The following is a 19,906-nucleotide window of genomic DNA, read 5'->3' on the forward strand; positions in this document are numbered from 1 at the left end:
GTACACGTACACCACATGGACATTAATATATATATATATATTATATTATATATATATATATGTACTCTGTATATAATTTATTGTCTGGTTTGTGTGTGTGTTCGGACTCCGAGAGGCCGTCCTCTGGATGGCCGTGCACACAAACAGAAGAAAGCTCTTGAATTCTTCTCCAGAGAAATCGCGTCTGCAGGAACCGGCATGGGTACGACAGCAACAACTCTACGCCTACATACCCACATGCTACTCAGCACCAGCAGTCGGACAGACGTTCTGAGCTTCTAGCTGAGGGGCAGCTACAGACGCCAAACAAATCTGATCAACTACGGCTCGTTACGCTGTCGAGGAAATGGCTCGTAAATGGTAAATTGGTAAATTGTAATTGGATGAAACGCTCCCCCTGACGGTTTTGACAGATTTAGTAATATCCGACAGCAGTACAGCCAGTTCTGTCTTTTCAGGGCTCTGCTTCGCTCCCTCTCTTCCTTTCTCTTCTTAGCTTCCTCCATCAACGTCTCTTCACTCTCTGCTCCTCTGCCATCAGGTCATGATATGGGGGGGGTATAAACGCTAACACTGCCTGCTAGCAACAACGAGCTAACAGCAGCTAACAAACTGAGCTACAACTGAGCTACATCAGCTAACAACTAGCTAACAACTGAGCAAAAACTAAGAGCAACATGCAGCTAACAATAGCTAACAGAGCTAACAGCAGAACTACTGAGTAACAAACGAGTAACGCAGCTAACAACTGAGCTCACATGAGCTAACAGCAGCTAACAGACTGATGCTAACATGAGCTAACAGCAGCTAACAGACTGAGCTAAAAACATGAGCTAACAGGCAGCTAAAGACTGAGTTAACATGAGCTAACAGCAGTAACAGATGAGCTAACCAGACTACAGCAGTAACAAACGAGTAACAGCAGCTAACAGACTGAGCTACACATAGCCTAACAGCAGTAACACACTTGGCTAACATGAGCTAAAGCAGCTAACAGGACTGAGCTAACTGAGCTAACAGCAGCTAACAGACTGAGCTAACATGAGCTAACAAGCACAAAACTGAGCTAACAACGAGCTCAAACAGCGAACAAGACTGAGCTAACACGAGCTACCAACAGCAGCTAACTAACTGAGCTAACAAACTGAGTAAAAAGCAGCTAACAGACTGAGCTAAACGAGCTACAGCAGCTAACTAACACTGAGTAACAAAGCTAACAGAGCTAACAGACGCAGCTAACATGACTAACAACAGCTAACAAACTGGAGCTAACATGAGCTAACAGCAGCTAAACAGACTGAAGCTAACATGAGCTAACAGCTAACACATGAGCTAACAGAGCTAACAGCAGCTAACAGACTGAGCTAACATGACTAACAGCAGCTAACGCAGCAACAGACAGCCAACATGAGCAAAGAAAACAAGTAACAACTAGCTACAGAGCTAACAGCAGCTAACCGACTGAGCTAACGTGAGCTACCAGCAGTACAACTTGAGGCTAACCTGGCTAACCAGCTAGACTGAGCTACCCGACCTGAGCTAAATGAGCAACAGCAGCTAACAGACTGAGCTAAACACGAGCTAACAGCAGCTAACAGACTGAGCTAACATGAGCTAACAGCAGCTAACAGACTGAGCTAACATGAGCTAACAGCAGCTACAGCTGTCAGCAGTTTACTTCACTGTCCATCATAAACTCTGTAAATCACAGAGAGTTGAGGCGGAGCAGCCGGAGGACATCAGAGGGAAAACCAGAAAACATTTCCTCCATAAAATATGATCCAGTTTCACCAGAATCAGTGAAATAGTTGCTGCTGTGTGACTTAGTGCCGTAAAGCGTTACGTACTTCTCCCGACCCGGAGCCCAAAGTTACATAGAGTGAGAACAGACGTACGGATGACAGAGACACCGTTCAGCTGATCACAGGTCAGAGTGGGTCACCTGATCACAGGTCAGTGTGGGTCACCTGATCACAGGTCAGTGTGGGTCAGCAGGAGGTCACAGACGTCAGTTCATCAGAGGAAAGTTGCTGTTGATTTATTGCGGTCAGAAATATTCCGGTATCTTCTTCCCATCACGCAGAGTACAGAGGGAGTTATTCTTTGGCCGGCTGCCGGCTGTGTGTTGCTGCAGATAAGGAGGGTCGTGACCTCCTGAACCAGATTTGGATTTTTGTTTATGGTGACAAGTTCAGCCGTACCACACACTCAGCATGAACTCTGCGTGACTCCTGGGAGGCTGCTGATTCATGCTGTCAGTGTTGTTGAACTGAAAAGTCGGAGAGCTGAACTCAGACCAGCTGCTACACCTGCTCAGACCACAGATACTTTCGATTTTCTGTGCTGTGCTTCACCTCTTTTCTCACTCCTCTCTTCTACACAGCTCCCGGACTGACCGGCATCGTCGGCGGACGACCCAGAGTGTGAGTAATTCTCGACTAATACGAGTGTCGCAGGTGTCAGTCCTCTAAACATCTGGAGAACAGCTGTCAGATCATCGTGTCATATTTTCATGTCTTCCTTCTCTCACTGTCGTTTCCAGATCTCCTGTCCTGAAGCCGTTTTTCTTCTTACAGCCCAAGTCTGAGCTGAAGGTGAGTCCGACTCCGAGAAGAGAAACAAGCTGTCTCAACAGTTCCTATGGAACTTGGACGAGTTGCAGAAAACAAAAAACTCTGCCAACCAAGAATGTTGTATCTGGGTTTCATTAGCTTCAAAGTGTGGATGTATGGAGAGAGCTGGATACAGCGATGGAGGCGTGGAAGATAAGAAAGTTTGGTGTTAAATTACCTGGATCCTCCAGATATGCTTCAGCATAGTGGAGCACGATGGTTTCAGTATTCCCATCCAAAGTTGTCCAAATATGTGATGTTTTTGCCGTCCTCTGCAACCCAATTTCCAACCGTATTTTATTGACTATGCTAAGCTTACCAGGGCTAACAAACTGAGCTAACATTGACTAACAGCAGTAAGTCAGGAGTTCAGAAAGTGTTCAGGAGCCTCTGATGTCTGATGCTGTATTATTTATTGACGCTTGGCCAAGGAGAATTAGAGACACTCTCAAAGTTCATCAGAAGTGCCTGAGTCGGTCTCACATTCTGCCCAACTCATCCTGGTGGATCGACTTTAAACCCCAAGATAACACCACAAATACTACACGCCCAGAATGAGTCACAGAGAATGTCTTTACCCATGGAGGTGTTATTGTCAGCATGTTCTAGTCTGGAGACACAGATGTCTGTTTACGCAGATTGGACCGTCAACAACAAGCTATCTATTATGTCTATGAAGGCAGCAACAGGTCTCTGTGACCCTGGACACCACAGTGTTGAGATAGACTGGCACCTACTGTTCCCAACCAAAGCCAAACAACTAATACTGCTGAGGACCTCGAGACCCACACGGGACCTCGAGACCCACACGGGACCTCGAGGCCCACACGGGACCTCGTGTGATCTCAGGAGTTAACGTTAGCCAACAAACTGTGCTAACGGAAGCTAATTGCTTACTGTACCTAGAACATTTTTCATGTTTATGTTTTGGATGACATCGATCGGATTTCCAATGATTTTCTGTCCTTCCGCAATCATTCGTTGTTGACGTCACTGCAGGTGGATGTTCACGTCGCTGGAAACCTGGTGGAGTCTCTTGTGGGGTCAGGCGCAGACACACCTGAGCAGGAAGACCCTCCTGCCTCAACAGAGGACGTACCTGACAGAGGTAACCAAACTTCACACCCGATGGAGTCAGTTTAACCCGTTTGGATTAGTTTCATCAGTCTATGGTTACCTGCAAGCCTTTTCAAGGATCCTTGAGTGGGCTCTAAGGACTCAAGTTGTCTTAAAGGGTTACAGAAGTCTATAAGGGAAGCACAAATGGTCATTGAGGGTTCTGGTCAGAACTTTAACGATCTTTTAACGAGGTTCCAGGGGTCCTTGAAGAGTTTTCTGGAGCTCTGGAGGAGGTACCAGAGGTCCTTGATGTTCTCAAATGAACCTTGACAGGGTTATAATGGAGTATGGGCTCGAGTGGTTCAAGGGGACTCGAGTCGTCCTTGTGTAGGCTGTGGGAATTCATGAAGGGTTTTCAGGTGTCCTTGGGAAGGTTCAGCGGAGCTTGAATGGTCCTTTAGGGGGGGGCTCTGTGGGTCTTTGAGGGCGCACAAATAGTCCCTGACAAGGCATGAATGGTGCTTTAAGGGTGGTTGCAAGTGGTTGCCATGGCAACTGCATTAGTTGTGTCCGCGGCACTGATTGGCTAATCGTTGAATCCTGGAATACTTCTTCAGCAAACGTCCGTAAAGCGGGCAGAGGTCGCACAGCTTCAGTCCTGGACTAAATCTGGAGCGTGCTCCCATCGTCTTGATGGTCCAGTGGTCGTAAAACTCAAATGTTTCATATTATCAGAGTTTTTTTTTAGCTTTGGCATGCAATCATGTGAACAGCACCAACAACCAATAGGGACTCTCTGTGATGCGCCTTGGGTTAGTTCAACAGTCAGTTAACTGCTGATAGAGCTACAGTTACCTGCACTGGTTCGGAAGCCTTTCCAGTGATCCTTGAGTGGGTTCTAAGGCCTTTTTTAAGGGCCTTGAATGATCTTTTAAGGAAGTCTCAGGGGTCCTTGAATAGTTTTCTGGAGTTCCTAAAGTATCCGTCTGAACCTGTTGTCGACGCCGATATGTAGCCATGGCAACTAACCGGTTTGCTGTTTCTGAACGGCAGCATTTGACCTCCGTACAGGTGGAACAAAAGTGGACAGAAATCGCTGCAGCCAACCAGTTTGTTTTTGTAAATTTCCACCAGGTGCATGATGGGTCTTGTAGTCTGTAAACATTGACTGTGAGAGCCGCAGTCTTTCATCATCTTTAGATGTGAGTGATTTCACGTGTACGGTCAGCATAAGAAGGTCAAATGTCGCTTTTCTCACCACTCTCAGTTCAGAATAATTTATTAATTAATTAATAATTATTATTAACACATGACAGATGCTTCTATATCAGGTCTGTTGTGTGCAGTTACCGATGTCTGCCTGTCGAGGGCGACGTCTTTCCACGTCGACGCTCGGAAAGCGAAATCCACCTCACACCCTGTCCAAAGAGAAAGCACAGAGCACATGATGTGAAAATCAACATGAAGAGCTTAACACACGAAAGACGTACAACTCAAATTCAGATCGTCACGACAACACTGTGTGTGTGTGTGTGTGTGTGTGTGTGTGTGTGTGTGTGTTTCTCCTGAGAAGAACAAGCTGTGCCTCATTTTATCCTTTCACTAACGCCACATTCACACGCTACTGCACAACCCCCACATACAAAACACTGAATGCACACAAAACACACACTCTTTTAGCTGCCTCACACACACACACACACACACACACACACACACACTGACATTCCAGGCTGAAAACAGGAAAGCCTCTCCAATCAGAAAAACCAAACCTTCAAATGAAGGAAGGAACAAAAAAACACGGAGCTGCTGCTTTTAATATTTATTCACCTGGTTTCACTTAAAAAGGTCTCTGAGCGACTTTAACTGTTCGTCCATCGATTTCTGTTCTAATTGTCAGGAAAACACTTTGAATGAGACAGTTTGAAAATGAACGGAGAAAGGATGAAGTCCAGTGTTGCGTGTCGGTTTGTCGAGACATAACGAATGGCGATAATGGACGTACACATCACTGTAATTCATCCCTGCTCACACAGGAATGCAGAGACAGAGATATCTGAAATGAACTGGTGACACACTGACATGAAAGAAAGAGGAACTTTGTTTGTTTGTATAGTAACTTTCATGGAAACATGCAGCCCAGAGTTTAAATAAAGAGACAACATGGAAACTTTATATACATAAATACACATTTTATCAACAAACAGATAAAGTAACTAAAGAAACCTTCAAGAATCCTCATAAAACTTTGACCTACTTTTTATTCAAGTACATAAAAAACACAGCGGTAACGCAGGTACAACTTTTTAAGCAAAGGGTTTAATTCACTTCACGTCATTTTAGAAGAATAATACATGAAGAAAACACACAAAAATACACATTTTAATAAACAAACACAAACCAACCTTAATGTAAACACATCAACTGAATATTTACATATTTATTTATGTATGTATATTTATGTATATATTTATGTATATTTATGTATGTAATATTTACAATATTTACATACAAACAGTGATAAAATAACTAAAGAAACTTTCAAGAATCCTCATAAACTTTGACCTACTTTTTATTCAAGTACATAAAAAACACAGCGGTAACGCAGGTACAACTTTTTAAGCGTATTTAATTCACTTCATTCCCTTCATACATGAGATAAAACATCATTTTAGAAGAATAATACATGAAGAAAACACACAAAAATACACATTTTAACAAACAAACACAAACAACCTTAATGTAAACACATCAACTGAATATTTACATTTTTAATGTGCATGTTTTGTTAATCTGCAGTAGAAATATTTCCTTCATAGATTAACTTAGAATGCAGTCAGTGCGAGTCAAGAAACCAGTGAATCAACAAACAAAACATGAATTCATTTTCGGTAGCCGGGTCATCCTCAGGCGGGTCTACGGTTCCTGCACCTGCCGTACAGTACAGGTAGCCTTCTCACGAGTTTGTAAGTTTCAACATCAAGCCGGCATCGAGAGAAACTGTTGGAGTTTGTGGTGAGACCTGAACATGAGCACAGACAGAGGAGAAATAAAAATGCTTCCAGACCTGAACTGAGAGCGAGCTTTGCATGAGAACAAAACCACCCGCAGTCAAAATCAAACAACATTAAGAGAAACCTGAATCTGTGTTTGCTTCTGTGTTTCATCGCCGTTAGCTGAGCCAAACAAACTCGTTTGAAGGCCGTTTTTTGGTTTTTCTGGTCTTCTGGTGTTTGTCCAGAGCTGCCCAGCGGACGCCACAGCTACAGACTGGAGGAGCTGGCCTACACGAGGAGTGGAGACAAAGGAGACACGGCCAACATCGGTGAGGAAGCACTGCAAAACACTCAGAGGTTCATCAGGAAGTCACGATAACTTGCTAAGGAGCTCAAAGTGTCTTAAACGCACACGTCTTCCTGTTAAAGTGTCCCTACACACACCTAACACAGGAAGTGAAGCAGCATTTTATTTGTCATGAATTAAAGTCGTCTCGTCTTCTTTCTTTCTTTAGGAGTCATAGCTCGTCATCCCCTCTTCTTCCCCTACCTGAAGAAACACCTGACTTCTTCTGTGGTGGAGGAATACTTCTCCCACCTCATCCAGCCGGGGGTGAACAACGCGGTGAAACGGTGAGAGTTGTTGTGAGCTACACCACGTGGACAGATCTTAGAGTAGGTCTGATCTGTTGTCAGTCAGCTGTTGCTGCTGCAGCCACCTCGGCTCCAGCACTTTGTGTCTTCAAGTTTTTAAGTGTACGTTCATGTCGTTGCACTTGTTGTGTCTTGTTTGGCTGGTAGCAAAGTTGTCAACTTGACACTGGGGGTGACAAGTTGCTAAAATACTAATTTCTGTGTGATGATGCTTTAGTATCTTCAGTGACAAATATGAAACCTCAGCAGATCTCGATGAATATGTAATCCTTTATTGACGTTATCTGGGTTTTTTCCCGACTTGTGAAATCAGCTTTAGTCAGGATTGAATGCATCGAAACTATTAAAAAGGAAGTGGTTGTTCTCGTATGTGCACATCGCACTTGAAGCACTTCAACTCCTCCACCCTGCGTTCAGCGATTTCAACAGAACGCACACACGCAAACACACAAACAGCGAGCGAGCAGCAGCAGCGATTAGCGGCTGTGGTCGGTGTAATCGCTGTCAGACGGCAGCCTTCAGCAACGAGACACAACAGAGCAAAAACAAGACGCGCAATCAGAAATTAGTCACGACTGAAGGTTAGCACGACATTCAAACCTCTTCCATATCTGTTTTCTTCATTTGTCTGTTGAGCACGACAGTTACGACTCCTCGTCTGAAACTCTTTAAATTCCGAGGTCACAACAACTTAAATTCCCCCGTGTTTTTCATCGCTGACATATTTTAAACTCATTCCTGATAGACCGAACTTTTATCTCTTCGAGATGCACCGTTCTATACCTTTTCATTCATTAAAAACTCACAGCTGCTGTGTTTAACATCACTCCATTGATAATGGATGTAATGGACGTAATCGGCAACCTGTTGCAGCAACTTCCCAGAGTCTTGTTTGTGCTATGTTGCACTGAAGACTTGTTGATCTAAAGAAACAAAAGCAGTTTAAGAAAACTCTGATGGATCGTTGTCATTATCTTCTGATTAAACATTTAATTGAAAAACATTAATCAGTTGTTTGTTATGCGTCACAGAGTTGCATTGCAGAGCTTTTTGCCCGTTTAATGACATGATGTCTAACAGCTGTTTGCTGTGTCGTGTCCACGAGCATAACTAGAGGGAATCTCGCAACATCTTAACCGTGTTACTGACTCTGTTTTCATCCCCACAAATGCCACACTGACAAAGATTTAACAGAGTGCTGAAGACGCTGAAGGACGGCTGTGGTTTAAACCATTACACTGAAGTCAGGAGAAAACCCACAAGAGAAACCAGGAACACGACTTCCACTGAAAACACCATAAACATTACTGACTGTCATAACCCGCCTCCGAGGTAATCGCCCCGCTATGGCGCAGCAGAGTAGACACAATAGAAGCTTAAAGGTTTGGAGTTGTAACATCCGGAGGCTCTGGAAGCTTCAGTTTGTCTGCAAACAAAAGTATTGATTCTTTTAAGTGCCGTCAGACAAAGACGAGCTTTTCTGCAGGATCACACGAGGCAGCTGGTGGAAGGTAAACCACCGATGAGCTACATGATAAAAAGCCTCGTTGGGAGCTGTACAAAGCTGGAGTTGTTCATGGAATTCTCCTCAAGTACAGAAGTAGAGTAGTTTCCATCGGTTCATGTCTTTAAAATTTATATACCTAAGACTTGAACGGATTCATTTGTAAAACAGCAAATTAACAACATTTTAAATTTTTGTTGCAAATGTAACAAACATGTTTAAATTTTGGACTTCCTCGTAGGTTGTTACCTTCCGACAGATCCAGGCTAGCTCTTTCCACCTGTTTCCAGTCATTGTGCTAAGCTAAGCTAACTCTTGGGAAGAAAGCCAATGAGCTTTATTTCAGAAACGATTTTTCACATACAGGGAATTTGTTTTGGTGTCATCTGTGCATGACGAACATTCTCTAAAGATATAAGAAAGAAAATCAAGTATTAAAAGTATAAGTAATATAAATATATATATGTTTTATTTCCCGAAATGTGAATTCCTGTGAAGTGAGGCGGCATTTTATTTGTCGTAAACTAAAGATTCGTTAACTGTCGCTCGCGCTAAAAAAAATTATTTAAACCTGTTTTGCAATTAAAGTAAAATAATCACATTTTTTTGTATTCAAAATTATTCTACATCACTCCTGCATTAAGACGTTTTTACGACTTGGCTTCAGGCTAAAAATGTCAACCTCATGGTGGCGCTATAGGGAAAAAAAACATAGGACCACCAAAGTCATCAGGATTCATCGTCCTGGCAACACCAATGTCTGCACAAAATCTCAAGGCAATCTATCGAATTGCAATCGAGATATTTCAGTTTGAAAGTTGCCGTTGTGTGTTTCATCACAAAAGTAAACACAGCGTTACGTGTTGTTGAGCTGAAGTTAGACTGTAAGCTCCTCGGTGAACCAGCAGAGGAGCTGCAGGTGTTTAACGTGCAGGTACGACGGAGGATGTTTGTGGGAACGAACGCGTGCAAAGACGGCAGACATGTTTGAGCGATGACTAAGCACGCGGCGCTGTTAGCGATTAGCGTAATGAAGAGTTGGCGGCCGTAAAGCTCGCTGACCTGCGTCTCCTCTCACACCCCGAAACGCCTCCCTGCCGCCACAGACGCTTCATTAGTGCACCTCCAACGCTCGTTAAACCTGCAGGAGGCCCAGACACTCACACACACACACACATTTAACTGCTTACAGACACACACACGCACAGACATTTAACAACTTACAGACACACACACTTACTGGTTTAGCATATGAACCCCCAAATACACACTTTCACTCAACACAGCGTGTTTCCATCATGAACGTTACATAACTAGAAACCGCTTTAACATTAAACCAGATTAAATTGAATCGTTAGACCTTTTGGGGACGCGTCCCCAGAAGGACGACGAGTCCCCGCAACTATGTAAACATCTTTATGTCCCCACAACGTCATTAAACACGCCCACACACATATGCATGCTGACCAAACATGGTTAACCGTAACACACACACACACACAGACACACACAGACATGTTAATGGGTGATTGTGTGCAGTAAACCACCAAACTCACACATGGTGCCAGGCTGTGCTGGCAGGCCTCCTCCTGTGTGTGTGTGTGTGTGTGTGTGTGTGTGTGTGTGTGTGCATTGCCATGGTTAGTGTGTGTGTGTGTTTTTTTTAGTTTTTTGTTTTTTTTAATGTGTGTGTGTGGTTTATAGATACACTCTGCCGGGGATCCACGGCCTCAACTTTGTCCTGCAGAGTTCACTCGGAGGGGGAGGGGTGGCGTCTCTACGCAGCGACCCCCAGGTAACACACACACACACACACACACACACACACACACACACACACACACACACTCTTATTTATTTAGAGAGCTTTTGGGGACCCTGATCTCAAAGTGTGTTTATTTAGAGAGCTTTTGGGGACCCTGATCTCAAAGTGTGTTCACGCAGACGGACAGATTCTTCTGTTTCCTTCCTGCCATGACAGGAAGTAAGTAACGTTTTTTTTGTGTGTGAGTAGATTGCAAAGACTCAGATAGATGCAGGGAAAGTCTCGTGTTGCAGCCGCAGTTACAAACATCACACAGCAGGAACAAAACACAACAGTCCATGTAAGAAAATATTTAGAAATATAGATAAACTCTGAACTTGTGCAAGTCATGTCTTCTCCGACATCAGATTCAGTGTCCCTGCAAACAACAGATGAAAATGTGCATCCAGTCGTACAAATGTGACGTTATGAGAGTTTGCTGTCTCTGATCAGTCCAAACAGCTTAATATAATTTAAGAACAGAGATATCAGTATTGTAGCAGTTAGTTTCGCTTTGAGCGGCAACATCGGTGAAAGCAGTGACCCTGAAACTCAAAGGTTCTGCCAAATGAATGACTCAACGTGTCCTTGGATTTGGTCAGCAAGACATGTCCCGGAAAAACAGTGAAACCCTGCAGAACACACGTGCAAACGTGGCGTTATGAGAGTTTGTTGTCTCTGATCAGTCCAAACTGTCAGAAAACATTTTTGCAGACAGGCGTGACAGTCCGACTTCTCGACCTGTTTATTGCAGCAACATGTTGGCTTCATGTTGCTTCGGTTAAACAGACAGCACACAGATTAAAGACCAATGTTTACTTGGGTTTCATGCATGCTGAAGTTTAGCTTCCCTCCCCTCCGTTGTTACCTCGTGCCTCACACACCGTCACACTCTTTCTTAACTCGACGAAAGCTTCTTCCTCTTTCTAACGTCTCTTTCGTCACCTGCGTTTCCAGTCCACGTCGTGAGGAAGCTGAGCTGATTTAGATTCTGTGTCACAGATGTGCAGGTTCATTACTTTTGCAATATTTCTTATTATGTGTTTATATATAAATATTACACCTATAGAAACATTTAAAACCCAACAAAACACAAAATATTAAGAGCGACTAAACAGTATGAAACCCGTCGTCCTCTTCAACACTCCTTTTTGTTCTCTGTAACCTCCTCGTCCTCCTCCTTCTCGTCCCTCCTTCCTTTGCTCAGACGCTCATGTAAAGTTTTTTACCGCCTCGCTGGAATCCACATCAAAGAAACACACTCATAAAGTGCGAACACACACACACACACACACACACACACACACACACTCTTTGGGCTTTGAGCTGTAAAAATGTGTAAATTCACACACATTAAGATGGAAACTTTTAGTTGTTTTGTCGTTCTGACGCTCTCCTCTCGTTCCTCAGGGTAAAGCTTACGGTCAGATGCTGCTGGACTTGAAGCTGAGAGGATTACCCGACCTCAAATCACTGGTGGACTAAAAGAAAGCGCGAGAGAGCTGTGAGAAACCCGAAGACCACAAGCTTACAGTAGCATTAAATGTATATTCAGATTCATTCAAACCTGCCACCATGAGACTCACAGGAGTTTACTTTACACTACAAACACAAGGAGAGCTTTCAGGAAACTGTCGAGTAAAACGAGAAAGTTTAAACGTTCACATCAGTCGTCTGAAGTCACCACGTCCGTAATCTAAGTAGAATTCAGGGTTCGACACGTGAAATTATTTCAACATTTCAATCTACGTCTGTCGCTGCAGCTCACGGTGCATGTGAGTCGCCTTGTTAAAGACGTGATTAGTATTAAAGGGGCTAATATATGATGTGATTAATTCATTAGTGGCCGTTAATAATGGCAATAGACTTGACTTTGAATCGCACGTTTAACACTCTTTGTGTTATTTGTGTTCAGGCAGCCACGCTTAATATAATTTCAGAACAACGATATCAGTATTGCAACAGTTTCGCTTTGAGCGGCAACATCAATTCACCCATGAAAGAAGTGATCCTGAAACTCAAAGGTTCTGCCAAACGAATGACTCAACGTGTCCTTGGATTTGGTCAGTAAGACATGTCCCTGCAGAACACACGCTTTATCATCTCACACGTTCAGTTTTCAGATGTCAGCAAACATGAAGTTCATGAAGCTTCTGTGAGCTCAAGGCAAAGACGGAGAGAGGTTTTCTGTCCTGCAAGCTCAGACTAGTTGTGGTTCAAGGGAACATTTTTGGGGGGTAAATGTGCATGTTGTCATCACAATCCCGGACTTGAGCACCACACCAGCTTCAGGCGCCCCTGACCTCCAGAGAAGCAGTGGTGGTGGTTTGGGTTTCCCTCGGAGGGTAAACAGAGCATCCACCATGGCGGACGTGGTAGAGGCATCCTCGAGGCCTCAGGTCGAACGGGCGCTGCGCCTGTTTTTTAGCTCGTTCACCTCGACGCGACCCGGCTCCGATGTTCGCCGCCCCGCAGGAATGCGTGCCTCCTTCCACCAAACTGACTCTCTGGCTTTCAGTCTGTTTATCCATAATTGCAAACAGACCGAAAGCCGCAGTCGGAGTCACTCCACAGCTTCCGTCGTGGCTGAAAACTCATCTCACCCACCTCCTCTGAATCATATCGCCCCCTCCTCACGCTGCTGCAGTTGGAGAAGAAAAAATACCTCTTCAACTCTTTCCTGGCGCTTCTCCTTCTCTTTGCAAGGAGGAAAAATGTTCAGCCACCGTTGTTCCGACCCTTGACTCTGACCTCTTTGGGAATCTGGTGATGTTGGTGTTTAATCTTATTTTCTGTGAGCCCCAAACACAGAAAAGAACCACATTAGACAGTCTGCCCCAAACAAAAACTAAACAATGGTCTTCTAAACAGACGTACAAAGAGTTTTACACACAATAACAACATAATAAATGACAGCATACAAATCCCTCCAGACATGAATTGAAAGCAGAGTTGCATGATTATAAATCAGACCAATAAAAAGGGGGACTCACACGGGAAAAATAAAACTCAGCTTTTCTTCGGGATGACGCTGAAGTGGTCAGATTCTCGACTCGAGTGAAGTGTTAAAATCAAAGCTGTAAATTCCCAAAACCCCAGATTAAAACCTCGGTGTCACAATTTAACATGGAAATGTGGGAAAAAAAACACTCCCATCTTATCGATGAAGAAACAACTGGGAAGGGTTCACATCTGTCCAGCATATTGCCGCTTCCCGAAACACCGACCCTGTGAAATATTGGCAACGCTGCGCGTTAATTATTCTGAGGAACTTTGTCCAACTCTTTCTTCAGTCAACCCCCCAGAATAACACATTGTTTGATGTTTACCCAAAGGACTTCATGTAGCCTTGAGTGTGTCGAAAACAGGATTTCTAAACGATGCTTGGTCATTAAGTTGAGCATGTTTTAGTAATTTTAGATGCTCTCTTTTGTCTTGCTTTCCTCAACGAATATTTTGACATAAATTCAGGCGTTTAATGTCCGTCCAACCCCTTGACATCCGTGACATCCTCCTTATGCTCGAAATTACGATGGGTGATTTGACATGTTGTCCAGTAGACTTGCTAAGTCCATGTTATTAGATTTATAATATTCTTTTGTTCAAAATATTGTCAGTTATGACTTTTCGTCCAGGGCCCTCTAGACGAGATACGTTTAACTTTAATGTGCAAAGAAGTATATAACAAATAAACGTAGATCAAAATGAGAAATGTAAATTAGCTTCGATAATATAAAAATCAGAAGAAATTGATGTAATATAAACTTAACTCAATCCATGGAAGAGGTTTTGTTGATGTACTCCCAGATCTCATGGCAATCCATCCAGTACTCATTGATATTTCACTGTGTTTGCCAAAACAACTAAAGGTCCGAGCAGTGAGCCTTGTGGAACGCCACAAACAAAACAACCAATCAAATTTCATCTGTTGGTTTAGTTTTATTATTTTGAGACAACAAATCTGTGCCAAACATCCGTCAACAGATGAAATATGCTGATACTGTAATGTAATTATTACAATAATGCCTCAACCAACCAGCACGGTTCCTCGTCTCGATCATGTTTTCAGGACGTGACGAACTTGCTGTTAGATCGCTGTGTCGGTTTTATTTTTGACACTCTTTTGTCTCTTTTTTAAAAATCAAAGATGCCTCGAAATGCAACGCGTTAACATTCGACGCTCACTTCTGCCTTCTTGTGTACTTTTTTAAAATTCATATCACAGTTTGATTCTTTTGTTTTCTACACATGGAAAAACAAAAAATCACTAAATGCATTTAAACAGTGAGTTGATTTCTGTTTGACTTTGTAGATACTAAACCGAAAAGAGATTAAAAATATTTTTGTGGGCAAAGCTTCGGTCTTATTGTGTGTGTGTGTGTGTGTGTGTGTGTGTGTGTGTGTGCCAGCTTTGTTAACCACTAAAATGTCTCACAGGAAGTCGAGCAGAAGAAGGTGTCGATAGCAAGAACACAGAAACCACTGAGTGTGAGTGTGTGTGAGTGTGTGTGTGTGTGTGTTAAATGACTGTCGATTGTAGGCCCCTTAACATAGATCAGTACACTACAGAGTTCAGAGGAAGGAAATGACTCGTGTGACACCTGATTCCAACCAAACCACCGCAGTTTAACGCGCAGGTTGTTTCGTTCCTCTGAACAGGATGCTGCGTTTTGGTTGCGGTGGTAAATCAACGCAACTTTGTGGGGCAACGTTGGGGTTGAGATTTGCAGTGCAGAGTGCGAGTTGGACTATCATAGTTCAGTCCAGTGAACCAACCTCAGTTTTAATTTCATATTCAACTATTTTTCTGACAAACCAGTGAGGTCAGATTTACGCGTCTACACACTAACACGCATGTCGTCGTTTCTTGTACAGTGAACCCTCGTTTATCGCGGGGGATACGTTTTAAAAATAGTCCGCAATAAACAAAATCCGCGAAGTAAGTTTTACAATTATTCTACATGTTTTAAGGCCGTAAAACCCCTAACCACACACTTTTATACACCTTTTTACACACATTTTGTACAGTACTCCCTTAAACAGGACGCAGAACACAATGCGCGTTCATACTGTACAGTACGCTGTAAAAAAAGCAGTGCAAAATTACACTGATAAAAATCCGCGAAACAGCGAGTCCGCGAAAAATGAACCGCGATATAGCGAGGGACGACTGTATTTCTAATACCAGCTGATGCGTCAGAGAGAGACAGAGCGAGCAGTGGTTGAGTGACAGAAACAATGAATTCGTAGGTTACGTTGCGAACGCGCTGCAGCACAGCTCGGCAGGAATTCCCCACAACACCTGATTTGGTCTGAACAGGAAGCCGCACGGCAGCAGAAGGCGTCGACGGCAACGAGACAGAAACCACAGCCTGTGTGTGCAAACGTACTCGTGTTTCTTACATTAAGGGGACTCCACCGTGAGTCCCCGTAATGTAAATCAGACGTGCACTTTTAGTTTAAGATCTCGAAAGAACTTTATCTGTTCCGAGAGAGATCGAAGCAAAAGGTTGTGATCCATAAATATCACAAAAAAATTATATATATATCCAAAATTTAAATATAAACAAGATCAGAGCCGTTTGAAAAATACTTATAATGTAAATTACAATTAAACATTTTTTAAACAGACGTTTAACTCTTTTAAAAAAATGTAATCTCGATTAAAAGTCCATTTATTTTCTTTCCAGAGCTTTTAATTTTTTTTTGAAAGGAGACTTCAAGTTGTCTCTGTTGTTATTTGGGTGGTCTTAAAAAAAAAAAAATCTCAAAATCTGAACTAATAAAGCATCAAAATAAAAAAAAACAACGATAATAAAATAAAATAGAAGTGTGTGCATGGAGAGATGAACTCACAAACAGCTTCAGCGTCACTCAGGACAAACTGAAGATGATTAACATTCATCACATGTGGACAGCATGGGAACAAGTGTGTGTGTGTGTGTGTGTGTTCATTAATCAGTATGAGCGCTGCATGTCGTCCGTTGAACCGTCCGTCATGACGCCGTCGCCTTTGTGTTGCTCAGACCGATGGACGGCGACACATTCACAGCCCGTCTCGCTGTCTGTCGCCGAAGATAAAGGGAGATAAATGACACGTCGTCCGTCATTATTCTTTCCTCTTTGTGCCGCAGACAAACGCACAAAGACTGTACGGAAGCTGGAGCCGGCCCGCGCCAACGCGACTGTAATGAATTATCGCTTCATCGTTCAGTGTTTGCAGAGATTTGTGTTCTATTGAAGTAATGGTACTAATATCACACCGAGTAACACGCACAGGGAGCCCTAATCGTCTTCAGAACTTCTGCATTTGAAATCATTGACATTAACATGATTTGGAGTAAAAGTGTTGAAACTTTTATTGGACTGAAACAGGATCCAGGATCCAGGATTCGTCTGTCTCTGGCCTTTTGTTTGCTTTGAATGTGGTACCACCAACACAGCACGGTGGGACCATCTAAAGGTTCTGATGGTTCTGTAGGAGGGGACAAGTTCTGAGGTTTGTAGATCGTCAATAGATGTACGAAAGGAACAGTTGGGTTACGGGTAGCCTTGAGAACTTCTTCCCTTCCTATCCAACACGACTGGATCTACACCACCATGTCTTTTCCCATCACCGCTATGCAGATGACACTCAGCTGTATCTGTCATGTCCTCCTGAGGACCCTGGTCTCTGAATGTCTCTCAGATATCTCCACATGGATGAAGGAACATCACCTCCAGCTGATCTCTAACACTGACGACAAAGCAGTCTCTGGTTCCTGAGCGTCCTCACACAGACAGATGTTACCTCCTCCTGGCCACCTGTCCTCTCAGGACAGTCCAAACTTTTCTGTCTGTTGTCCCCGTTGGTGGAACGTCCTACCAGTTCCTACAGATCAGGGGCGTCCCTCTCTACCTTCACAGACCTCCTGAAGACCTCCAGCTCTGCAGAGAGGACCTCCTCTACAACACTACCAATAGCTGGACATGACACATCTGTCCTCTACAGCTGGACATGACACATCTGTCCTCTACAGCTGGACATGACACATCTGTCCTCTACAGCTGGACATGACACATCTGTCCTCTACAGCTGTCACTGTGCCATGATTGTTTCCCTTTTCGTTCAGCTCAGTGACTGAATGTTGGTCCTGCACGGAGGTCTGATGTTTCCAGCAGACGCCGACGCTCTGAAAAAGGACAAACGAAGGACAGACTGAGGACTTAACGTGGAGACAAAGAGCTGCATTTATCAGCTGACGGATGGATGCTAATTTAGTTTTTGTTTGTAATAAACTGCAGGTTTTAAGTCCCAGATCTCCTCCCACAAACCTGCTGGAGAGCATTAACACACACACACACACACACACACACACACACACACACACTCGTCACTCAGCTTCATTCACCTTTTTACTGCCGCTCAGTCGGGGTCACATCAACACACATTCAGCAGCCAAAGCTCATCTTTCTACAGTCATTCAACAGCAGGGGGGAGGTGTGTGTGTGTGTGTGTGTGTGTCCATAATCTACCCTTAATCCCCCATAATCCTCTTCTTCTCCTTTTAAAGGAAAGCAGGGTGAATGAGTGAGTGACACAAATGAGAAGCAGCTTCACTGAAACAAACCAGTGAATTTACCCATCATGCTCGGGGAGTGGCGTCCCTCCAGCAGCATTCAGAAACTTTTGGACGAGTTTAAAGACGTAAAGACGGAGGAACAACGGACAGAGCTTCAGTTAGAGTCCTGGGAAAAGTCTCAGACTTTACCAGGTTTGTGGGGACGTCTCAGAGACTACGTCCAGGTTTTAGACAGTCTGTGGGGACGTCTCAGAGACTACGTCCAGGTTTTAGACAGTCTGTGGGGACGTCTGAGAGACTACGTCCAGGTTTTAGACAGTCTGCGGGGACGTCACAGAGACTACGTCCAGGTTTTAGACAGTCTGCGGGGACGTCACGGAGACTACGTCCAGGTTTTAGACAGTCTGCGGGGACGTCACAGAGACTACGTCCAGGTTTTAGACAGTCTGCGGGGACGTCACAGAGACTACGTCCAGGTTTTAGACAGTCTGCGGGGACGTCACGGAGACTACGTCCGGTTTTAAGACAGTCCTGTGGGGGACGTCAAAGACTACGTCCAGGTGTTCCCGAAGGTCGTGGGGACGTCACATGAGACTAACGTCCAGGTTTTTTAGAAGTAGAAGAACAGTCTGTGGGGACGTCAGTAGCTACGTCCAGGTTTTAAAAAAATAAATTAAAGACAGTACTGTTGGGACGTCAAGACTACGTTCCCAAAAAAGGTTTTCGTCACCGTCACCCCGTCAAGTCCCTGTGGGGACGTCACGGAGGACTACGTCCAGGTTTTAAAGCAGTCTGTGGTGACTTCAAAGACCTACGTCAAGGTTTTTCCGTCAGTCTGGGGGGGACGTCAGGAGAACTACGTCCAGGGGTTTAAAGAGACAGTCTGCGGACGTCAGGAAAGACTACGGCCAGGGGGTCAGGTTTTAAAGACAGTCTGCGGGGACGTCACAGAGACTACGTCCAGGTTTTATTAAGACATCTGCGGGACTCACAGAGACTAAGTCCCAGGTTTTAAGAACAGTCTGCGGGGACGTCACCGAGACTACGTCCAGAATTTTAAGACAGTCCGGCGGGGACGTCACAGAGACTACGTCCAGGTTTTTAGAACAGTCTGCGGGACGTCTCACGAGACATAACGTCCAGGTGTTATTCAGATAGTCGTGGGGAACGTCACAGAGAACTACGTCCAGGTTTTGATTAGACAGTCGCCCCTTGGGGACGCAGTGAGACCTACGTCCAGGTTGTTGTAGACAGTCTGTGGGGACGTCAAAGACTACGTCCAGGTTTTGTCAGTCTGCGGGGACGTCACGGAGACTACGAGTCCAGGTTAAGACAGTCCGGCGGGGAGTCAGGAGACTACGTCCAGGTTTAGACAGTCTGCGGGGACGTCCAAGACTACGTCAGGTTTTAGACAGTCCTCGGGGACATCCACAGAGACTAGTCCAGGTTTAGACAGTCTGCGGGGACGTCACAGAGACTACTCCAGGTTTTTAGACAGGCGGGGATGCATCGGAGACTAGTCGCAGTTTTTAGAACAGTCTGCGGGGACGTCTCAGCGAGACTACGCATGGTTTAGAACAGTCTGCTGGGACGCACGGAGACTAACGTCCAGGTTTTAGACAGTCTTGGGGACGTCGAAAGACTACGTCCAGGTTTTGACACGTACTATTGGTGGGAGTACAGAGACTACGTCCAGTTTTTAGACAGTCTGTGGG

At 44.3% G+C, this 19,906-nt stretch overlaps 1 protein-coding gene across 2 annotated transcripts; it reads left to right on the plus strand.

Annotated features, from left to right (window-relative positions):
• Window positions 1–108: 108 nt before the first annotated feature.
• LOC109137014 (uncharacterized) lies at window positions 109–14,983 on the plus strand. 2 transcript variants are annotated; one of them, XM_027287759.1, is made up of 8 exons: window positions 109–202; window positions 2,384–2,423; window positions 2,543–2,594; window positions 3,612–3,720; window positions 6,913–6,996; window positions 7,183–7,300; window positions 10,530–10,620; window positions 12,040–14,983. In XM_027287759.1, the coding sequence occupies exons 1-8, from the start codon at window positions 199–201 to the stop codon at window positions 12,112–12,114; spliced, it is 573 nt and encodes a 190-aa protein (XP_027143560.1). In that variant the 5' UTR covers window positions 109–198; the 3' UTR covers window positions 12,115–14,983. The 2 variants fall into 2 exon arrangements, with proteins under 2 accessions (XP_027143560.1, XP_027143559.1); XM_027287758.1 differs by lacking the exon at window positions 12,040–14,983 and adding an exon at window positions 10,840–10,980.
• The last annotated feature ends 4,923 nt before the right edge of the window (window positions 14,984–19,906 follow it).

This window comes from Larimichthys crocea, chromosome XIV (assembly GCF_000972845.2).
Source record: "Larimichthys crocea isolate SSNF chromosome XIV, L_crocea_2.0, whole genome shotgun sequence".
NCBI lineage: Eukaryota > Metazoa > Chordata > Actinopteri > Sciaenidae > Larimichthys > Larimichthys crocea.